At 37.1% G+C, this 20,303-nt stretch overlaps 1 protein-coding gene across 3 annotated transcripts in view; it reads right to left on the reverse strand.

Moving 5' to 3' along the window:
- Nucleotides 1–20,303, reverse strand: part of CDH18 (cadherin 18) — a 313,101-nt gene that overhangs the window by 230,008 nt on the left and 62,790 nt on the right. For all 3 annotated transcript variants that reach the window (XM_062211720.1, XM_062211722.1, XM_062211721.1), the window contains exon 2: nt 10,852–11,146. In XM_062211720.1, the coding sequence (XP_062067704.1) occupies nt 10,852–11,146 (295 nt within the window). The remainder of the gene's footprint in view (nt 1–10,851; nt 11,147–20,303) is intronic.

The following is a 20,303-nucleotide window of genomic DNA, read 5'->3' on the forward strand; positions in this document are numbered from 1 at the left end:
ACAGACACAAAAACCACCAGGGAAATGTAAATAAAAACTCCAATGACGTTTCATCACCCCCCCCCCCCAGGTACAATGGCTATCATCCAAAAATCCAAAAGTAACATATGCTGGTGAGGTTTTGTGAGAATAGGTCCTTGATAAGTTATTGATAGGAATGTAAAGCAGTACAGCCATTATGTAAGAGAGAATGGATATTTCACAGATATTTGAAAATAGATCTACCATACCATGCTACTCCTAAGAATTTACCCAAATAAAATGAAATCAGCTTATGAAAGTTATTTGTACCCCCATCTTATTGCAGCTCAATTCCCAATTGCTAAGACATGGAATCAACCCAGATGTCTGTCAACTGAAGACTGGATAAAGAAAATGTGGTATATATACACTATGGAATACTACTCAGCCATAAAAAAGAATGAAATCCTATCTTTGGTGACAAAATAGATGCAGCTGGAAAACGTGATGCTTAATGAAGTAAGACATTCCCAAAAACACAAATATCATGTTTTGTCTTTTGTACGGTAAATACAGAATATAAAAAAATGTATAGGAAAGAAATGGACATCTTGAAATTTGTTGCTTTTATCCCTTGTTTATAACTCTTGTGGAACTGTGGTCTTTATACTTGTTGAATATTATGGTTAGTGGTGCATTAATCCTGTGATTACAGAGTGGAAAAAAGTGTTTTTTTTTGAAAAACATAAAAAAAGATTGGAAGGAAAGAGGTTGATTAAGGGAGGGAGACAGGGAAAGAGGAAGGGCCATATGGTTATATTCTTAGAATTTTATTTATGAAATACATGTAATTTATTCTCTTTTAATTAATAAAAATTCAAAATTCAAAAAAGTCCTTAAGTATTATCTTTTTTATTCTCATTTTTAGAATTTCATCATTATTCATACAAATGCTAAACTTTTGGTTTTTGGAATTAATGTGCTTCCCCTTTCAAGGGAAATGACTGTGTTAGTAACTGCAGCTATGGGCTGACATCCAGGCATGTTGAGGACCCTTGAGTCTCTCCCTCTCTCTTCCTATACTCTATCAAATAAACAAGTATTTAAAAAAGCATAATGTGAAGATTTAATGTGTGAAAATTATTTATAGCTTTTGTGGGATAATGTACCCATCCAAGTTGTTTTTTTTTTCTACTGTGAATTGATTAGTTTTAGTAGAGAATTTGAAGTCTAGTATACTTTTATTAAAAACCAAATAGAAAGGCTAAGGAATCAGCTATAGCATGAAAGTCAATCCAATGAATAACATTAAGCACTGAATAAAAGTCAAAATCATCAAATAAACGTGAGAAAAAATTCTCCTTAAACCTGCTACAAAAAATTTAACCATATATAGGAAAATAAATGAAGCATTAATCAATGGAACAATAATGAATTTTTACCAAAGATCAAAGCAATGATTTTCCAAAAATTTAGAATCTATATTTCTATAAAACCTTTCCTCCAGATATAATTGTAGGAAGAAATGGACCTGTGCATTTATCAGTGTGCCTACCCCAAAAATTTCATGGGAAATGGAATCAAAAGATAAGTTTAATTTGGTGCACTGTTATTCTGAAATCCATGCAGTTTTTTGTTGACACATTTACTATAAACTTTTTGTAGTACTCATGTACTAAATGAATATTTACAAAACATCTTGTTTCAAGTGAGGAAATTTTTACAAAATACAGCAAAGTGTGCAATCAGACTTCCAGTAGTCTTCCTCAAGAGTGATTACAGCATATGTGTTTTCCCTTTGCAGCGTTGCCCTCAGAGTAACCATGAAGTAGCTGATGTAGGGAGAGAGAGTAGGGCCCAGACACCATTCAACAAGGCCAACCCAGCTGATGACTAGCACCCACTACTGCTGTGTTACCAACCAAGAGCAGCCCAACCCACAGAACTATGAGTCAAGAAAATATGTGTTGCTTGGGGTCACTAATTTCAAGGTTGATTTGTTATAAAACCAGGGCTAACCAACACTAAGAAAAATTATAAGAAAAAAGAGAGAGAACCTTATGAAGCTTTGGAATTTTTATCCAGTTTACAATTCACTGCCAGTACGAATGTGTCTCCTCACATGCACATTAATGTACCACGTAAAATCAATACACCTCATGATATTGAAATTACATCATTCAGAAGATGATGCCCCAGGGCAATGATGTTAAAAGGGCTCCTAGGTTCTTGGCACATGTCCAGGGTGATGCTCCCAATAGTGTGGCAGGCACTCAATCAGTGCCCCAAACAAGTGGTGCATTAAAGCCAGCACAGCTGCTGCCTCCACTCGTTGCTCTACAACAAAGAACACAGCTGAAAATAGAACGGGTGTGGGGCTTTAGGGATCAGAGGGAGACAAGAAAACACGAAAAAGATTTCAGACGTTTCAGTACCTCTCCAAGGACGAGGGGTTTTGTAGATTTAAGGGTCATACAGCAAAACTTCACCTCTTCTTTATCTGGAAAACTAAGTTTAAGGGTTCCATTGACGAACAAGTTTATAAATTGTATTCTCATAATTCTGATAAAAGATGCTATTTAAATCTCCCTTAAGTGAAAAATTATTTCTATAGCCTGTTATGGCTTTTAAAGGCTTTCACATGTTATTTAATAAGAAATATTTCATTATTTAATGTATTAAAAATAAATTATTAAATAAATAAAATATTATTTAATGAGGAGATTTATACATTTCCACATTGAAACCTTTCTTTAAAAATAAAGATGTGAAGTTTATTTTCAGTGAAACTGCATTTTAGTCTGGTAGAATTTTCTTTGAAACAATTTGTAAACATAAAGCATTTTATGATAAATTTAGAATGGTTGCAATCCAACCAAATTTAAGTTCATCCTATAATTCTCCCCATTCTAGGAGAAAGGAAGACTTTAAGTGCAGAAATTTTAGTATATTTCTTTTAAAAACAGAGATCACAAAATTATTTTTTGTTTTAGATAAAAGGAATTATTGATACACACAATTAAATTTATTTATAGCTTTTTATTGATAATATGTGTCTTTACATGCTACTAAGTGTATTAAGCACTTATGGTGCTCTTTCTATGTGGAAAACAATAGTTCTGTTTGCAAATACATATTTACTTCTCCTATCTTTGTTTATGAAATATCACACGCTCACTTGACCATTGATTCCAAAAGCAGGTGTGATTTCATCTCATTGTTTTCTATCTGTGCTGTGATAGTGATATTAATTTACCTAATATTTTAAGCCTCAATTATGGAAAATATATTTTGAAGGAATAGGAGGCTTGAACAATTAACAGAAGATTAAAGAAATATTGCCATAAACAATTGGTAGAAGGTGTTATGATCAAGACTGACATCATAATGGACTTCGTATCACGCATAAAGTGAAAATAAAAAAATCGCAAATGTTCATTTATGAGTGGGCCAATCCAGGTAACAAGGGTGCTCAGTAATATTACAAAACAATTCTATCAATATATAATCACTCTCTTGAAATTGATGAAATAGTTAAATAAACACACATATGCTTCTCAATATATACTTAACAGCTTAGTAGGCGCTCAGCATAATGCATGTGGTCTTCAAAATCAAGGCTTAGGGGGCCGGTGTTGTGGTGTAGCAAGTTATTCTTTGGAAGTGACTAGATATTTAACAAATATATTCTCTAACTCTTGCTTCAACTTTGAATTTGAATAGAGAACTTGATTGTTCCCTAGGTCAGTGATTTTTTTTTTTTTTTTTTTGGACAGGCAGAGTTAGTGTGTGTGTGTGTGTGTGTGAGAGAGAGAGAGAGAGAGAGGGAGAGGGAGAGGGAGAGGGAGAGGGAGAGGGAGAGGGAGAGGGAGAGGGAGAGGGAGAGGTGTCTTCCTTTTTCCATTGGTTCAACCCCCAAGTGGCCGCTATGGCCGGTGCTGCACGGATCAGAAGTCAGGAGCCAGGTGCTTCCTCCTGGTCTTCCATGCGGGTGCAGGGCCCAAGCACTTGAGTCATCCTCCACTGCCTTCCCAGGCCACAGCAGAGAGCTGGACTGGAAGAGGAGCAACCAGGACAGGGTGCCGGTGCTGCAGGTGGAGGATTAGCCTAGTGAGCCGCAGCACTGGCCGGTCAGTGACTCTTAACTGAGAGCTCTTATTCCCTGCTCAGAGAGCATTTGGCAATGTCTGTTGACATCACAACTTAGTGGTAGTGTGGGGTATGGTACTAGGAGCTACTGGGTAGAGGTCAGGCATGTTGCTAAACATTCTACAACGCCGAAGGCAGCCCCTCAGAACAATCATCTGGTCCAAAATTTTAACGCAGAATATTTGAAAATCTCTCCCTAGGGGAACAGGATTCCCTAGGTTATAGTTGAAGCAACATTCTATAAATCAAAGATAAAGAAAAACATGCTCCTAAAAATCAGTTCAGTTTATTTTTACATCTTCCTTTATAAAACCAACCAGAATATCACAGACTTTGTTTGCTGACAAGACATAGACAGCTATATTTTACTATTCTCACTGATAATATAGCAGACTGTAATTACTTGCAGTGGCTGTATGACCACTACTTAGCTCTGTTGATACACAAGAAACAATGACTTGATAAAATCTTGCAAACCCAGGGAAGCTCTGGTTCTGCCTTCTCTGTATTCTCAAAGCATATTTTGAGAAGCTGTTGAGGAAATCTATCATTGGCGTCCCTGATTATTTCCGCTTATCACATGTGTGCCCACACATATGCAAACACACACACACACATACTACACACCTCTAACTAGACTAAAACCCACGGGGAAGAAAGGAGTAGTGTTCATTATTGTATCTTCCATAAGGAATGCCTTTTATGGTAATCGTAATTTTTTTCAGATAAACTCCTGTACCTTATATCAGAGTTATTAAAGATGACTTCTCTAACCCACACACGGTACTCTCTCTCCAGCTCTGTGGTTCCTATCTATGCCTATCACACACCTATTGAAACTTTCTATTTATGTGTCTGCAGTCTACTCAAGGGAGTGGACTTGTTTTACTCACCATTTTATTATTAGCCACTCTTAACAGCTATTGCCACATAAAATGCTTTCATTCTCTCCAGAATGAATTGGGTAGACACAAGGAGAGAGGTTTTTGCTTATGTTTTTAGTTTTTCAAATGACTGGGTGATTCAAATCAGTGAGAATATAGTAAAAACAATAATCCTATCAGGGGTGATAAGATGCAAAAATTTCTGTTGTCTTCTACCTACAGTATTGCTAGTCTTTATTCAGTGTTAGAAATCAGCATAGGCTTAAGTTAAGAATTACTTTTATTAAAAGAAAAATTGATTCTTGCTGTTACAAATTTTGCTTTGTAACTTTATAAAAAGCATATGCTTATAGTTTTTAATAAAGAAAAAGTCATTTGTTTCAAATCTGATAAATCAAGGACTCACTCTTTAGAAGTAATCACCTTACTCAGGGTGGGCATGATTTTCATTCAGATGTTTCCCATGCATGTGCACAGCTACTCTGCAACACATTTGCATTCTCTAAAACAAATTGGAGACTATTCCACATGCATTTCTATAATTTTTTTCTCACTTAAACAATACAAATTCTTTCCAGGTCCGCATACACAGTTTCAGTTGATTCATATTAAGGCTGCAAAGGATTGAGTATATGTTTATCTTAATTTTATTCATTTTCACCTACCAGAAAGGCAGAAAGAGAGATAGAGAGATAAGGGACAGAGAGAGAAAGAGAGAGACAGAGAGATTTTTCTTCTATGGACACATCACCAGGAAAGATAAGCAAGGTCAGGCTTGGTTAGTACATCGATGGAAGACAGAGATCTCTCATCCACTGGTTCACTCCCTAAATGGTCACAACAGCCAGAGTTGGGTCTGCCTGGAATCAAGAGCCCAGAATTCCATCCATGTCTCTCCCATGGGTGGCAGAGACATAAGCACGTCAGACATTATCTGCTGCCTCCCAGAATGCATTAACAGGGAGCTGTATCAGAAGTGGAGTTTCCAGGACTCAAAGCAGCACCCCGATAGGAGTTTTGGGCATCCCCAGAAGTGGCTTAACTGCTGCACCATAACACTAGTCCTAAAGGATTTATTATATGTTTGAAGAGTCATTATTTGAAAACTTCCTACCAGCATACATAAGTATATATAGATACAGCTATACAATGCTTTCAAATTTTCACTATCAAGAGGAATATTGCCATGACCATCCTTTCACATACATCTTTGTGTATCTATGTACAGGTATAAAAATTAGTCCTTTGTCTGCCATGCCTTTTACAAGTATTTCAATTCATCTTATTGGGTTTAGTGTAATTATTTGCCATCTATATTTCATGTTTATTCATTCAAATTCAAGTCATTTCTTCTTGGAAATTGGAGTCAATGAACATTTCAGTGTTTCTATTTACATTGTGGATTTATTGATTGCTTACTTTGTTCTTCAGCTGGGGAAAGATACATCATTTTACATTGTTCCAAACCAGGAGCACATTTGGACTTCCATTTGAACTCCATTTACTATTTCAGGTCATACGACCTTAACTGCTATGTTACCTCATTGTCCATGCATTCACATCACCGTATCACTTCAGATTTGGTATTCAGACCTGCCTGGAACTTGTCCATTGTTTTTCTGTCTTTTTATGTGATGTCTCTTCTGTATATATTTTGAGGTTGTCAGATGGAATTTTTTTTTTTTCAAAATCGTGTCCATTCCAGACTCTCTAAGAATTAGATTCCAAATAAATGTCTGTTCCATACCATAAGTGCTTTCCACACAGCAAGCAAAGACAATGACAGTGGGTGAAACACATGTTCTAGCTGTGTCTTTTTGTCAGGAAACAAGTATTTTTCGTGAGTCCCTGCATCCTATGGCTACAAACTAGGCCACATCCCACCCTAGATGAAAGTGAGTGATGGCAGGTGAACAGTTAATTCTGCATAGTGTCACCTGAGCAGAAATGAAATTTCTTCATAACACAGAAGGAAAAGTTGCATATTAGATAACTAACAGCGTGTACCCTAAAAGAAGATACTCTATGCTATGTATTTAAAATCTCATATTTCTGGGCAAAGGTAGGTATTTGCTTCCCACAGGCCTGGGAGAACACCAACTGCCCTGGAAGAGCAGAATTCTTCACTTTGAAGACTACAGCCCTCCTCTAAATCCCATCTTGAATATCATCCCCCACAATCTCTTACAATGAAGACTGGCCAGCTCTTTCTCTAAAAGGAGACACAGTGTATATTTTTGGCTGCATGAAGCATAGAGCTTTCATCTCAACTATCCAAATCTGCCACTGCAGTGTCAAAACTACCATAATTTTTAAATGAGGGTATGTGGCTGTGTTTTAGAAAAACATTTTAAAAATCAGATTTCAAGCTACATCTATCTCCCCTACTATTGTTTGCTGATCTCTGATCTACATCATTATCAGCAAATTATTTCTAAAATCTGAGTTTATGAAAATATTTCTAATTGTTAAGATAGAGTTTAAAATTCATTTCTCCTTTCACTAACTTTCATATCATCTTCCATATACTCACACTATAAGGTGCATTATATGTACTGTTTTTATATATTTATTTTCTCAAATTAATGAGGGTATGTACACACACATGTACTAATAAAATTTCCAATATGCAGTCTATAGATTGCCATAATTACTCTTTCAATAGAATTCTGCCTGATACCACAGATGAGAGACATAAAATTACTCTATCTTCCCCTTTTTCTCTATTTTATTCTATTAACTTTTCCCTCAACCATACTTGACTCAGCAAGAGAACTTTAGACTATCAGCTATTCCTCCATTCTTTTTAAAAATATTTTTAAAGATTTATTTATTTATTGAAAGGCAGAGTTACAGAGAGGCAGAGGCAGAGGCAGAGAGAGAGAGAGAGAGAGAGAGAGAGAGAGAATATGAATGAATGAATGAATGAATGAATCTTCCATCACTGGTTCACTCCTAAAATGGCTGGAATGGCCAGAGCTGGGCCAATCTGAAGCCCGGAGCCAGGAGCTTCTTCCAGGTCTCCCAGCAGGTGCAGAGGCCCGAGCACTTGGGCCATCTTCTACTGCTTTCCCATGTGATAGCAGAGAGCTGCATCAGAAGTGGAGCAGCCAGGACCTGAACCAGCAACCGTATGGGATGCAGGCACTGCAGGTGGTGGCTTTACCTGCCATGCCACAGGCCCCCTCTTCCATTCCTCTCCTCCTGTCCAAGCTGTATTGCCTTCTCCTCCATCTGCTTATTTTTGTTCTCAGGGAATAGACATCATTCACTGGAAATATCTAACAAATATGCCGTCTCAATTTCTTACCTTTCTCCACAGCCCATATTTCTTATTTTTACTCTGTGAAATTAAACTTTTTCTTCTAGTCTGGTAAATTCTCAAATACAAGGACAATAGTTTTGGTATGATCCCTGCCCATGCATGCCTTCAATCCACATACTGATAAAAATTTTTGTTTGGTGGCCGGCGCCGTGGCTCAACAGGCTAATCCTCCGCCTTGCGGCGCCAGCACACCGGGTTCTAGTCCCGGTTGGGGCGCCGGATTCTGTCCCGGTTGCCCCTCTTCCAGGTCAGCTCTCTGCTGTGGCCAGGGAGTGCAGTGGAGGATGGCCCAGGTCCTTGGGCCCTGCACCCGCATGGGAGACTAGGATAGGCACCTGGCTCCTGCCATCGGATCGGCACGGTGCGCCAGCCGCAGCGCGCCGGCCGCGGTGCCCATTGGAGGGTGAACCAACGGCAAAAGGAAGACCTTTCTCTCTGTCTCTCTCTCTCACTATCCACTCTTCCTGTCAAAAAAAAAAAATTTGTTTGGTTATTTGTAAGAAGAAAAACAACATGGTTTTAATTTAGATAAATCTCTATATTGTCCTAAAAATGCATCTCCTGTTCAATCTCACTGTCCTTCTTGGTAATGACTGCAGCGCCTTTCATCTCTGTTGTTTGGCCCACTTACCAATAGTTGTCCCTCATTGGGTCCACCAGGATTTATAGTACTGAGCCCTTTAATTCCTTCTCAACTCTCCCAAGAGACCAATAAGCCCAAGTACATTCAGGCATATTCCCCAGGCTCTTGGAGCCTGGTCCCTGTGGTCCAAAGGCAGCCAGTTTGCAACAGCACTCTCCCCTGAGACTAGCTAAGAAAGAGACTTAGTCTCCTTTTCTTAACTGCTACCCCAACAGCTTCCGCAGGAGCAACCACCTGACTCAAGAAAACTAAAAAGGTCTGGCATCTGGGAGTCGAGTAGGGAAGAAGCTGCAATCTTATAACACTTTATCTATACATTCAAATTCGTAGAATGAATTGCTAGAGACCAAAGTCACTTTTAAGATTTTACTTTTTTTTTTGAAATGCAGAGTTACAGAGAGAGGGAAAGAGAACTTCTATCTGTTGGTTCACTCCGCACAAATGGCTGCGATCTGCAAGGCTGGGCCAGGCCAAAACCAGGAACCTGGAACTCCAAGCAGATCTCACACATGGGTGCAGGAGCCCAAGTAATCGGTTATCTTCCACTACCTAGCAGGAATATCAGCAGGGAGCTGGATCAGAAATGGAGCAACCGGGACTCCAATCAGCACTCACATGGGATGCTGGCATTGCGGGCAGTGTCTAAACCCACTGCACCATGGATCTGGCCCTTAGAGTAACTTTATCATAAAATAATGTCCATATCAGTACAGCAAAATTATATACATAAAATCCTTACTGAAAAGCACGTCTTCTAAATCAAGCCTAGAATCTCACAAAGATAGTTAACAATTAGTATAATAACCAAACATTACTTTAAACATATTTAAGAAATTCATCCATGGGGTAAAAATAAATCATGTGGTGAGTGTTTGGCTGTGCAGTTAGGATGCCATTTCAGTGCTTGAATTCAATTCTCATCCCTGCTCACAATTCCAGTGTTCTGCTGATATGCATCCTAGGAGAGCACAAGTAAAGAATCCAGTAGTTGTTTCTCTGCCACCCACATGGGAGACTTGAACTAAGTTCCCATCTCTGGCGTTGATTTGACCCAGCCCTGGTTGTTGTAGGCACTGAGTTAATGCTAACAAATAGGAGATTCAAGTTCTCTCTCTCTCTCTCTCTTCTCTCTCCAATAAATAAAATTAATATAAAATTTATAATACAATACAATAGCCAGACTACAAAAATCTGTGTGGCAGAAAAGCCACAGATCCTTAGTGACTTGCGAACTGCCCCATGATATTCTGGCTGCAGCGTGATCCTGCAGGGGAGCCTGGAGTTAATTTCTTCTTAGTTTCAAGATGAGTGAATTTGAAAAACAACTATGTCAGTTTGCACATTTAAAATGATATTCAAAACTGTTTCATAGGACTATTGTATGTTTTGAAACCAGTAAGGTATGTAAATGCTTACAAGGATTGGAAAAGTTCTATTAAGATAGCAATTATTTCTATTACAAACTTTATTATAACTTAGTCCAAAACTAAGCTTAAAAGACATACAGGCAAAAATTTCAGACATCATATATGCAAAGTGTCACATGGAATGTGTTGATATGTTCTTAACAATACACACAATTTTCACGAACAAAAGACTACAATCACAGAAGAATTGCAGGATTTTCCCTATTTACTAATCTTTCCCTTGAGATCAAGCCATACCCAAGCTTACATGCCCCAGAATTAATTGTAATACATATAATTATTAAACTCAATAGTTATTAAAACTTTATGCAGAAAGAAAATATTAAAATATATTGAAACTTTTTCTGCAGATTTATTCACAAAAGAGCAAAAAAAAAAAAAACCCAATAAGAACTAATCCTCAAGGGATGGTTCTGGATTTTATATATCAACACCCCCCGGGTATAATGATTTTTTTCTTACCCATATCTGACATTTCAGGCACAGTAACGATGTATGGTCCATCTGTGAACTTTGGAGCGTTGTCGTTGATGTCTTGTACTTTGATGATGAACTCAGATTCAGGTTCCAGAGGTTTGTTTGTCCTTCTGTCAATAGCCTGCGCATGAAGCACATAGTGGGTCTTCTGCTCTCTGTCCAGGCTTTTTGTTGAGTGGATGTCACCCGTGGTATCATCAATAATAAATATGGTCCCGGCACCTTCTCCAGTAAGTATGTACTTGACAGAGCCATCACCTTTGTCAGAATTGGAGTGCAGCTGCAAAGGACATGCAGAATAATTCAGCATGAAATTTTATCCCAACCTCACATCAAATTGTTTTAATATTTTCTGTCTATCATCTAATAATTGGTTTCATTAAAATTTTCTTCTCTCCAGTTTCATGCATGTTACTACAATCAGTTGTGTTTCTGTGGTTTTTCTCTACTTTCTTGATGAATACTTGCTAATAAATCAATTTTGGATATGATAAATCAAGGGGTTATATTTATTAGAAGAAAATAATAACCTTTGTTATCATACCACTAAGTAAATATTTCACTAACTGCAATAACATTGGGGAAATATATTTCTACCAATCACTGTTGCCTTCCACACCTGTGACAATATGAGGGGGCTTGTTCATTTATTTGTTTCAAAATTATTCTATATTCAAAAATATATTAACATGAAATATTATACATTTTATGGGGTGTAGTACATCTGTTTCTATCTTAAAGCTAGAAAAAAGGAATAAATTTATATTCAAATTAATGACTAAAATGTCCATAATGACTAAAATGTCCATATGTCACAGGGCATCAACTTCGTTGAAGATAAATGAATGAATGAATGAATTTATTTGAAACTTAGAGTGACAGAAAGGGATGGACAGGCAGAGATAGAAAACAGATTTTCTATCAGCTAAATGACCACAGTTAGGTCTGGGCCAGATTTAAACCAGAAGCCAGGAACCCCATCCTGGTCTCCCACATGGGTATCAGGGACACAGGTATACATGTCATCAGCTGTTGCTTTCCCAGGCCCATTACTAGGAAGCTGGATTGGGAGTGGAGTGTCTAGTACCACCAGCGTCCCAAGTGGCAGCTTAACCTGTTGAGCCTCAATGACAGCCCCAGAACATAATTTTAGATTTTTTAAAAGAACATTTTCTAATATAAATGTTTATATTTTGAATTTTTAAAATATTAATGGTATTTTTCTTTAAATTACCTTGAAACTCTAACTCAAAGTTCAAATAGTAGTGATAAAGTTAGTAGTTAATGGAGCTCCTTTTTAAACCAATTGAGATACACTAACAAATTTTCATTATTAGAATTAATTGATCAAATATTCATAGAATAAACAATAGGAAAGTACTAATTCAGTAGGGAAATATTCAAAAAGATAGCTAGTTATCATATTAAGGCAAAAGAAATTGCCTTCTGGTACTTCAATATAAATAAATGCTTTTAAACTCTAAATAGTTCATATTTGAGATTATACTATAACTAAAATCATCAAAACTCAGCTAAATTATCCCAAGGATACCAGCACTATATTTCTAGCTAGAAATAACAGCAGTATTTTATGACATCAGAAATACACATTTGAAGAATTGCTTTTCCCAACAGATCTGAACAGTTATCCTTCAGAAAAACCTTTTTGGCCACATAAGTTCAACCACTCACCTTTTGCTCATTTCTAACTTGAAGACATTGAAAAAATGTAACCTTTTTCACATAGCATTTCTTGCCATTGGGAAGTGAACATTTTCAAGGTTTATTTTAAAGTCTTTGAACAGTTAGAAGATGGATGAAAAGCTAAAATATTGAAATATAGAATACAATATAAGGAAAGCACTAAGACAACTGGAACCTAAGCAATGGTACATTAGAAATAATTCTAGTTCCTTTTTGGAAACACAGAAGACATATTAACAGGGAAAAATTCTGATAGAAATCACTCAGCAAAATTCAACATGTAAAATTATTTTAAAAATGCTTATTTAGATCTCTTATAAGAAGGAGGAAAAATATGTCAGCAAAATGTGGCAAACACAGCTTTCAAAGATTCACACTTCACAGGTAAATTTAGTGCTAAAATAAGGATGTAGAATAAAATTCAATGGAGACAATCTTATGTATATATGAAAAGATACTAATTTGTTTCTAAATACCTCTTGACAAATCGTGTTAGTACCTAGAAGATTTATCACTTATGGAGCAGACAGGCAGGTATAAAATATTAACAGACTAACCTATTCCATATTTTCCAACTTTTCCTTAAGCCATAACTGAAACAATAATGCAAAGTGACAAGTTCATTTACCAAATGTTTTTAAGACCTTTCCTAGAACACACATCATTAAACTTACCAAAAGTGGGGTGGTATTATAATTGTGCTGTACTGTTATATGTAAATTTTAATTCTGTATTATAAAATTATAACCAATTAAACATTTTTGAGAAATGTTAATGTCTTCTAGCAACTAACTAAAGAAAGATATAACAGTAACAATTGACTCATCTTCAGGACATACATGGCAAATTCCTTTATTTTTAGTGAAAGCAGTTTCACATAATTTAGTTTTAGATTAAAGGTTCATAGTACAGATGCTATTTATATTTAAAGAATGAGCTATGTGTGTGATGTTAGTCTGTTTCCTGCTGCTATAACTAAATATCTGACGCTGGGTATTTTATAAAGAAAGAGGTCTAAGTAGCCCCTAATTTTGTCGGGTAAAAGTCCAGTGTTCGGCAGCCCCATGTCTTCAACCTCCGGTGAAGGCCTCCTTGGCTGCGTCACATCCCAAGAAAGAAACAGAAAGGGAAATGGTCACTTGCCAAAGGGGTCGAGTGCATGAGGCAGCCGTACTTTAAAACTATTGTTAGAACAAATCTGCCCTGAAGATCAGTATTAATCCTTTCCAGCTAAGATGCACTAGTGACCTAACTTCCTCCCATCAGGCCCCATCTCTTACAGGTTCCACCATCTCTCAATATCACCACACTGAAGATGAAGGCTCTTATGCACGATCTGTTGGGAGCACAAGCCACATGCAAACCATAGCATATGTAGGTGGGCGACGGGAGTACATGAAATAAATGGTAAATTTGTCAACCTACAGCATCCATTAAAACATGTACACACTATCCACTCTCTTTATAACAAATCTAGATGAAACAAAAATAGATAGCTTTTTATGGCTTTAGATTTCAGCACTTGAATCTGGCTCAATATTTTTTATAGTTTTTACATATGATAAATTACTAGGAATATTTCAGAAGTCATGATTAACTTGAACAGATTATAATATAATAATTTAGCATAAATATTCCAGATTTATGACTAAACTGAACATAGCTTACAATAAGATCTGTGAATTATTACTCAGTTATATTTGCACTGTTGTATAACATCAGTAAACAGTATATCAAATAATTATAAAAATATATGTGAATTATATCCATTGCTGATAATTTTTAGCTTGGGTGTTTAAGTAATATAGATGATCACCTTATTAATGATGAATTAATTACTTAACTATCAGTTGAATCTTGAAATGGTCAGATTCCATCTAACACTGATGAGAAACCATTATAGTAGAATTTATTCAATTGATCAGTAGTTACAATATTAGGAACATGACCACTTTTAAAGCATCAAAGTAATCAAATCACAGATTCTCTCTCCTTTACCTCATCTATTCACAAATATTTAGTTTTGTTTGTACTATCTACTGGGAAACAGAAGTGTATCCTGAGAGGAACATTGACTATTTTATTGTTTAATAAGTGGGTTTTAAGTCTTTGGAGGAGCACATATTTATATGTGGTTTTGCAAGGCAGGAAATGTAAATTATGGAGCCGGCACTGTGATGCAGCAAGTTAAAGCCCCTGCCTGAAGTGTTGGAAACCCATATGAGCATCAGTTAGAGTCCCAGCTGCTCCACTTTGATCCAGCTCCCTGATAATATGCCTGGGAAAGCGAAGGAAGATGGGCCCAACATTGGAGACCAAGAAGAAGCTCCTGGCTCCTGGCTCCTGGCTCCTGGCTCCTGGCCTTAGATCAGCTCAGCTCTGGCCTCTGTGGCCATTTGGGGATTGAACCAGCAGATGGAAGACCTCTCTTGCTCTCTGTCTCTAACTTTCTCTCTAACTGTGTCTTTCAAATAAATAAATTAAATCTTTAAAAAGACATGTAAATGAATTAAAGCATAAAATAGGTGAGTAGTAATGATGGCAGTAGGGTAGAAAACTGTGGAGAATAAGAGAAAACCCTCAGAAAGAAAAAAACAGGATTGACAAATAAATACAATGAAGATCTGTCATCTTGGAGTATAGGCAACCATAGGCCATTGCATGGAAGGGACACAGTGTGCAGCATGGACATTAGAGACAGTCTGTATACAGATATAATCCTTTTGTAATAGCTGATAAACAGTTGTTGTAAGCTAAGCTAATTACTACATTATTTAAAAGAGATGCCCGTAGTTACAATGAAATAAGTGCCAAAGTTGTTTTTACTGCTATCCAACAAATTATTTTTAGTAGACAGTTTAGTAATATAGTGTAGAGAGCAGTGCCAAGTCTTATCACAGCTTTCAGGGGTGGGAATATATTTAGAGTCTTGGGATTTCATAGAGTTTGCTAGATATTCATTCTGAAGGGCAGATGCTGTATTTTTCTAAAGCAAGGAGATAGAATTCTTGTGTATCTGATCATACGGTGGTGTTAATTGCTCTTTAGAGAGCCAAAAAGAGAAAACAGGCGAAAAAAAGAAAGTATATTCACTGAAGTAAAGCAGAGTGAACACTTCTCTGGCAGCAATTTAATAAATTGTCTCTTTCTTAGTGTTAAGTAATAACCTATGCCATTTAGAAAGCTAATGTGAATCACCTGAGTTCGCCCTAGAATACTATTTATTCACTCTGGACCACACTAGGATCAGGACCTAAAAATTTAGAGCTTTTACTCAAATGCAAAGTTCTTCACTAAGATAATATTCTAATCCTTGGGGAAGAATAACTTTAAAAGGTTAAAAGTATGATGACACAGCTATTAATTTTGAAAGTTGCTTTTAGTTAGGATTTCAAGATATATTAAAAAGATAGGTCATTGACTTGAAATATTACTTTAGGCTGCATAATTTATATATTTTATAAGGAGAAATCTGTTTTCAATGTTCCAATGAAAGATAGAAGTGAAGGTGGAAGTATTACATAGTAATTCCACTCATTATTTCTAGCACTTGTTTTATAAAAATGCAAATAATGAAACATGGAAGAAATCTGAAGATCAGAGGAAATTCAAATCATTGAAATGCAGTGCTCATCCATCCTTTCAAACAGTGTTATAATCTTAGTTATAGAGAGATGAAACAAAGTAAAAACATTAATAAGGAAATGATCTAAAGGAAAAACGTATCAAACAATAAGTCTTCTAGTGAGTGATAACACATCATTCTCTGAGGAAAAAATGCATGAATCATAATGTTTAATTATTATGTTTATAAACAAGTAAAAAGTTATGCTACAAACAGTATTAACAGAGCACTTTGTCCAACTATAAATTAATAATTAGTATGTAAACAAAAGTTAAGAAATAAGATTGAGAACAAGGAAATAAAGTATTCATTTGTTAAACTAGAAACATTAGAATGCAGTCTCCATGTATTGAATATTAGTTCTTAACTTTCAACTGATGTACATGGATTCCTGGAGAAGAAAACTAGTGAATGAGAAAGAAGAAAGGAGCAGGAAGTGATCCTGATTTTAGTATTATATTCTCTGAATTCCAGATTGTGTATTAACATAGAAGACAAATAACTGACAAATATATTGAACTCAAAGTTGCCTTAAATCCATAATGGTCAACTACTTTGGAACACCTGATCTAGATGTGTTAAATATTTGAGTCCTGTAGATGTGGACAGTGGTTGAGAATTTCAATATTAATTGTTGGGAAACATGAAAAATTGACCAATCAATAGGAATTGTAGTGAGATACATGAACTATAGTAATGCAATTCTATCTATTCTTCGTGTCTTTCATTACATAAGTAGGATCTAGTTGAGATAAAGGTGGCTCCGGCAGCTGATTTTAAAAACAGAACTCTCAGAGTGTGTTATATATTACTACAATTCTAGGAAAACCCCACCCTAAATTCATTGTCCACACAATCAAATGTATATGGTTTAACATTTAATGTTTGTTTTACCCAATTTTCCTTACAAGTAAGAAAGCACTAGCTGCATATCAATGGAGAAGAAAGCAGTGTTGATGAAAATACGAATAGTATCAATCCTTTGGGAAGTTCACCTGACAATACAATAAAATATCATAACTTGATCCAGGGATCATTTTTGGGAATCTGCTCTTCTTAGGCTGGTCATGGTACTCACTGAATTCCACATACTGCATGTATCATTGAAAAAGCCAGGAGAAATATCTTTTTGCAGAACCTACATTTATTTTAAAGACATAAGAAGATAGTAAACAGAAAGAAAAACTGATATATAATATGCTAGAAAGGGATGCAACCTACATTTCTTAAGGAGAGAGAAAGCAGACAGGGAAACAGAGTATCAGATATGTTTGGCATGTTGCAGAGAGTTCCAGTGTTAAATAGAGAAGTGTGGTAGGTAGAATATTGGGCCTTACAAGATGTGTGGGATCATGGGATAGAACTGGATGAGATGGAAAGATGCTGGGTGGTTTTAAATGCATATTGTAACCAAGTTACATCATGAAAGGATAACTATGGCTTTAGTACTAAGAACAACAACAACAACAACAAAAAATAGAGGAACAGGGGCAGGTGTTTTGCACAGTGGTTAAGATGCCACTTGAGATTTCATATCCCATGGAGTGCCTGGGTTCAACACTTTGCTCTGCTATGGATTGCTGATTCCTGCTAATGTGCATCTCGGGAGGGCATCAGCTCAAGTAGTTGGGTCCCCGCCACGCATGTAGGAAACCCAGACTGAGTGCCTATTTCCTGGCTTCAGTCTGGCCCAATCCAAGTTGTTGTATGTATTTGGGGAGTAAACCAGGGGCTGCAAGATCTCTCTGCTTTTCTATCCTTTTTTTTTTTTTTTTTTTTGATAGGCAGAGTGGACAGTGAGAGAGAGAGACAGAGAGAAAGGTCTTCCTTTTGCCGTTGGTTCACCCTCCAATGGCCGCAGCGGCCAGCGCACCTCGCTGATCCGAAGCCAGGAGCCAGGTGCTTCTCCTGGTCTCCCATGGGGTGCAGGGCCCAAGCACTTGGGCCATCCTCCACTGCACTCCCGGGCCATAGCAGAGAGCTGGCCTGGAAGAGGGGCAACCGGGACAAAATCTGGGGCCCTGACCGGGACTAGAACCCGGTGTGCGGGCGCCGCAAGGCGGAGGATTAGCCTATTGAGCCATGGTGCCGGCCTATCATGCTTTTAAATAAATATGAAATAATACAAATTTAAAATTATGACAGTGTTTTAAAAACATAAAGAAAATGCAGGTTCCTGTGTTCCATCCCTAAAGTGTGGATTCAGTAGGCTTCAAGTAAGGAGTAGAGATCTGCATGAATGGAAAGAAAATGAAAACAAAGGAACAAAAGTAGGAGTGAAGAGAATGAATAGAAAGTTATGGTTTTAGCAGAAGTTTAGGAGTAAGAACCTGGGTGGTAGTAGTGAAAGAAGTATGAAATGCTCCAATCCTGAATGCACATATTTTTCAAAGTGCAAGAAAGAAAGGTTTCCCAAAGAAGTGGATATAGGGTATCAAAAACAGGGAGATGAAGCACAAATATTAATGTTTGGTCATAGTTGCAAAGCACTCAACTGAGATGTGGAAGGATCAAAGAGTAGGGAGTCTTCAGGGGAAATCAGGAACTCCATCTTTGGCATGATAATTAGGTATGTTTATTGGCTGTTGCAGCTAAGAGAGAAAGTCATTTGTATATATAGCCCAGTTTCAGGAGAGTAATTCAACTGGTTTTGTAAACTCGAAGGACATTAGCACAGAAGTGGTATTTTTAGAGCAATTAAACTTAATGAGATTATCAATGACATAAATATAAGAAAGAAGAGAAGAAATTCGTTTGGAAACCTCTGGTCCTTCAGAATTAAAAATCCGGACAGATAATACAGATAAAATAGAAGCACTCCAGTGTCCTGGAAAAATGAAAAATTAAAGCACATATGTGCAAAAATATCTGTTATCTTTATTAGAGTGACCATTATTGATTATTTAAGAAGGAACAAAAATATATGTCTGTCTTGATGATAACTGTTTCTAAATTATTAATTATCATTAAAATAATATGAATATGAGATATACAATGAGATACCATCACACCAGCTAGAATACTTAAAATATTTGAAAGACAATAAGTGTTGGCAATGATGATACAAATCAGAATGTTATACATCAGGTGGAATTATTAAATAGTATAGTCACTTTGAACATTATTTGCCAATTCTTCAAAATGTTACACATATAGTTACAATATGAACCATAAATTCTAGTCTAAAGTATACAAGCAAGAGAAATAAAACACATACCATATACACTATATAAACAAACATGGTTTGCAGGGATTATGGTGGGAGTAGAACTGGGAAATAACTACTGAGCAAAAGTTTCTTTTGGGGGGGTGATATGATTGATAGTTTATGAATAAATTGAAAGTTAGGCCAGCTCAATAGACTAATCCTCCACCTTGCAGTATCGGCACACCAGGTTCTAGTCTCGGTTGGGGCACTGGATTCTGTCCCGGTTGCCTCTCTTCCAGGCCAGCTCTCTGCTGTGGCCCGGGAGTGCAGTGGAGGACGGCTCAAGTGCTTGGGCCCTGCACCCCATGGGAGACCAGGAGAAGCACCTGGCCCCTGGCTTCGGATCAGCGCGGTGCGCTGGCTGCAGTGCACCAGCCGCAGCGGCCATTGGAGGGTGAACCAACGGCAAAAGGAAGACCTTTCTCTCTGTCTCTCTCTCTCTCACTGTCCACGCTGCCTATCAAAAAAAAAAAAAAAAAAAAAAGAATCATTCAACTTAAAATAACAAATATTGTGGGGGCTGGCGCTGTGGCACAGTGGGTTAATGCCCTGGCCTATAGTGCTGGCCTCCCACATGGGCACCAGTTCAAGACATAGCTGCTCCACTTCTGATCCAGCTCTCTGCTATGGCCTGGGATAGCCCAAGTCCTTGGGCCCCTGCACCCACTTTGGACACCCAGAGGAAGCTCCTGGCTCCTGGCTTTGGATCAGCGCAGCTCAGGCTGTTGTAGCCAATTGGGGAGTGAACCATTGGATGGAAGACCTCTCTCTCTCTGCCTCTCCTCTCTCTCTGTAACTCTGACTTTCAAATAAATAAATAAATCTTAAAAAAAAAACAAATATCGTATTCCATGATATTTACCTCAATGAAAATAGCTATAACTATGTAAATGCAGTAGA

This window comes from Lepus europaeus, chromosome 15 (assembly GCF_033115175.1).
Source record: "Lepus europaeus isolate LE1 chromosome 15, mLepTim1.pri, whole genome shotgun sequence".
Lineage (NCBI taxonomy): Eukaryota > Metazoa > Chordata > Mammalia > Lagomorpha > Leporidae > Lepus > Lepus europaeus.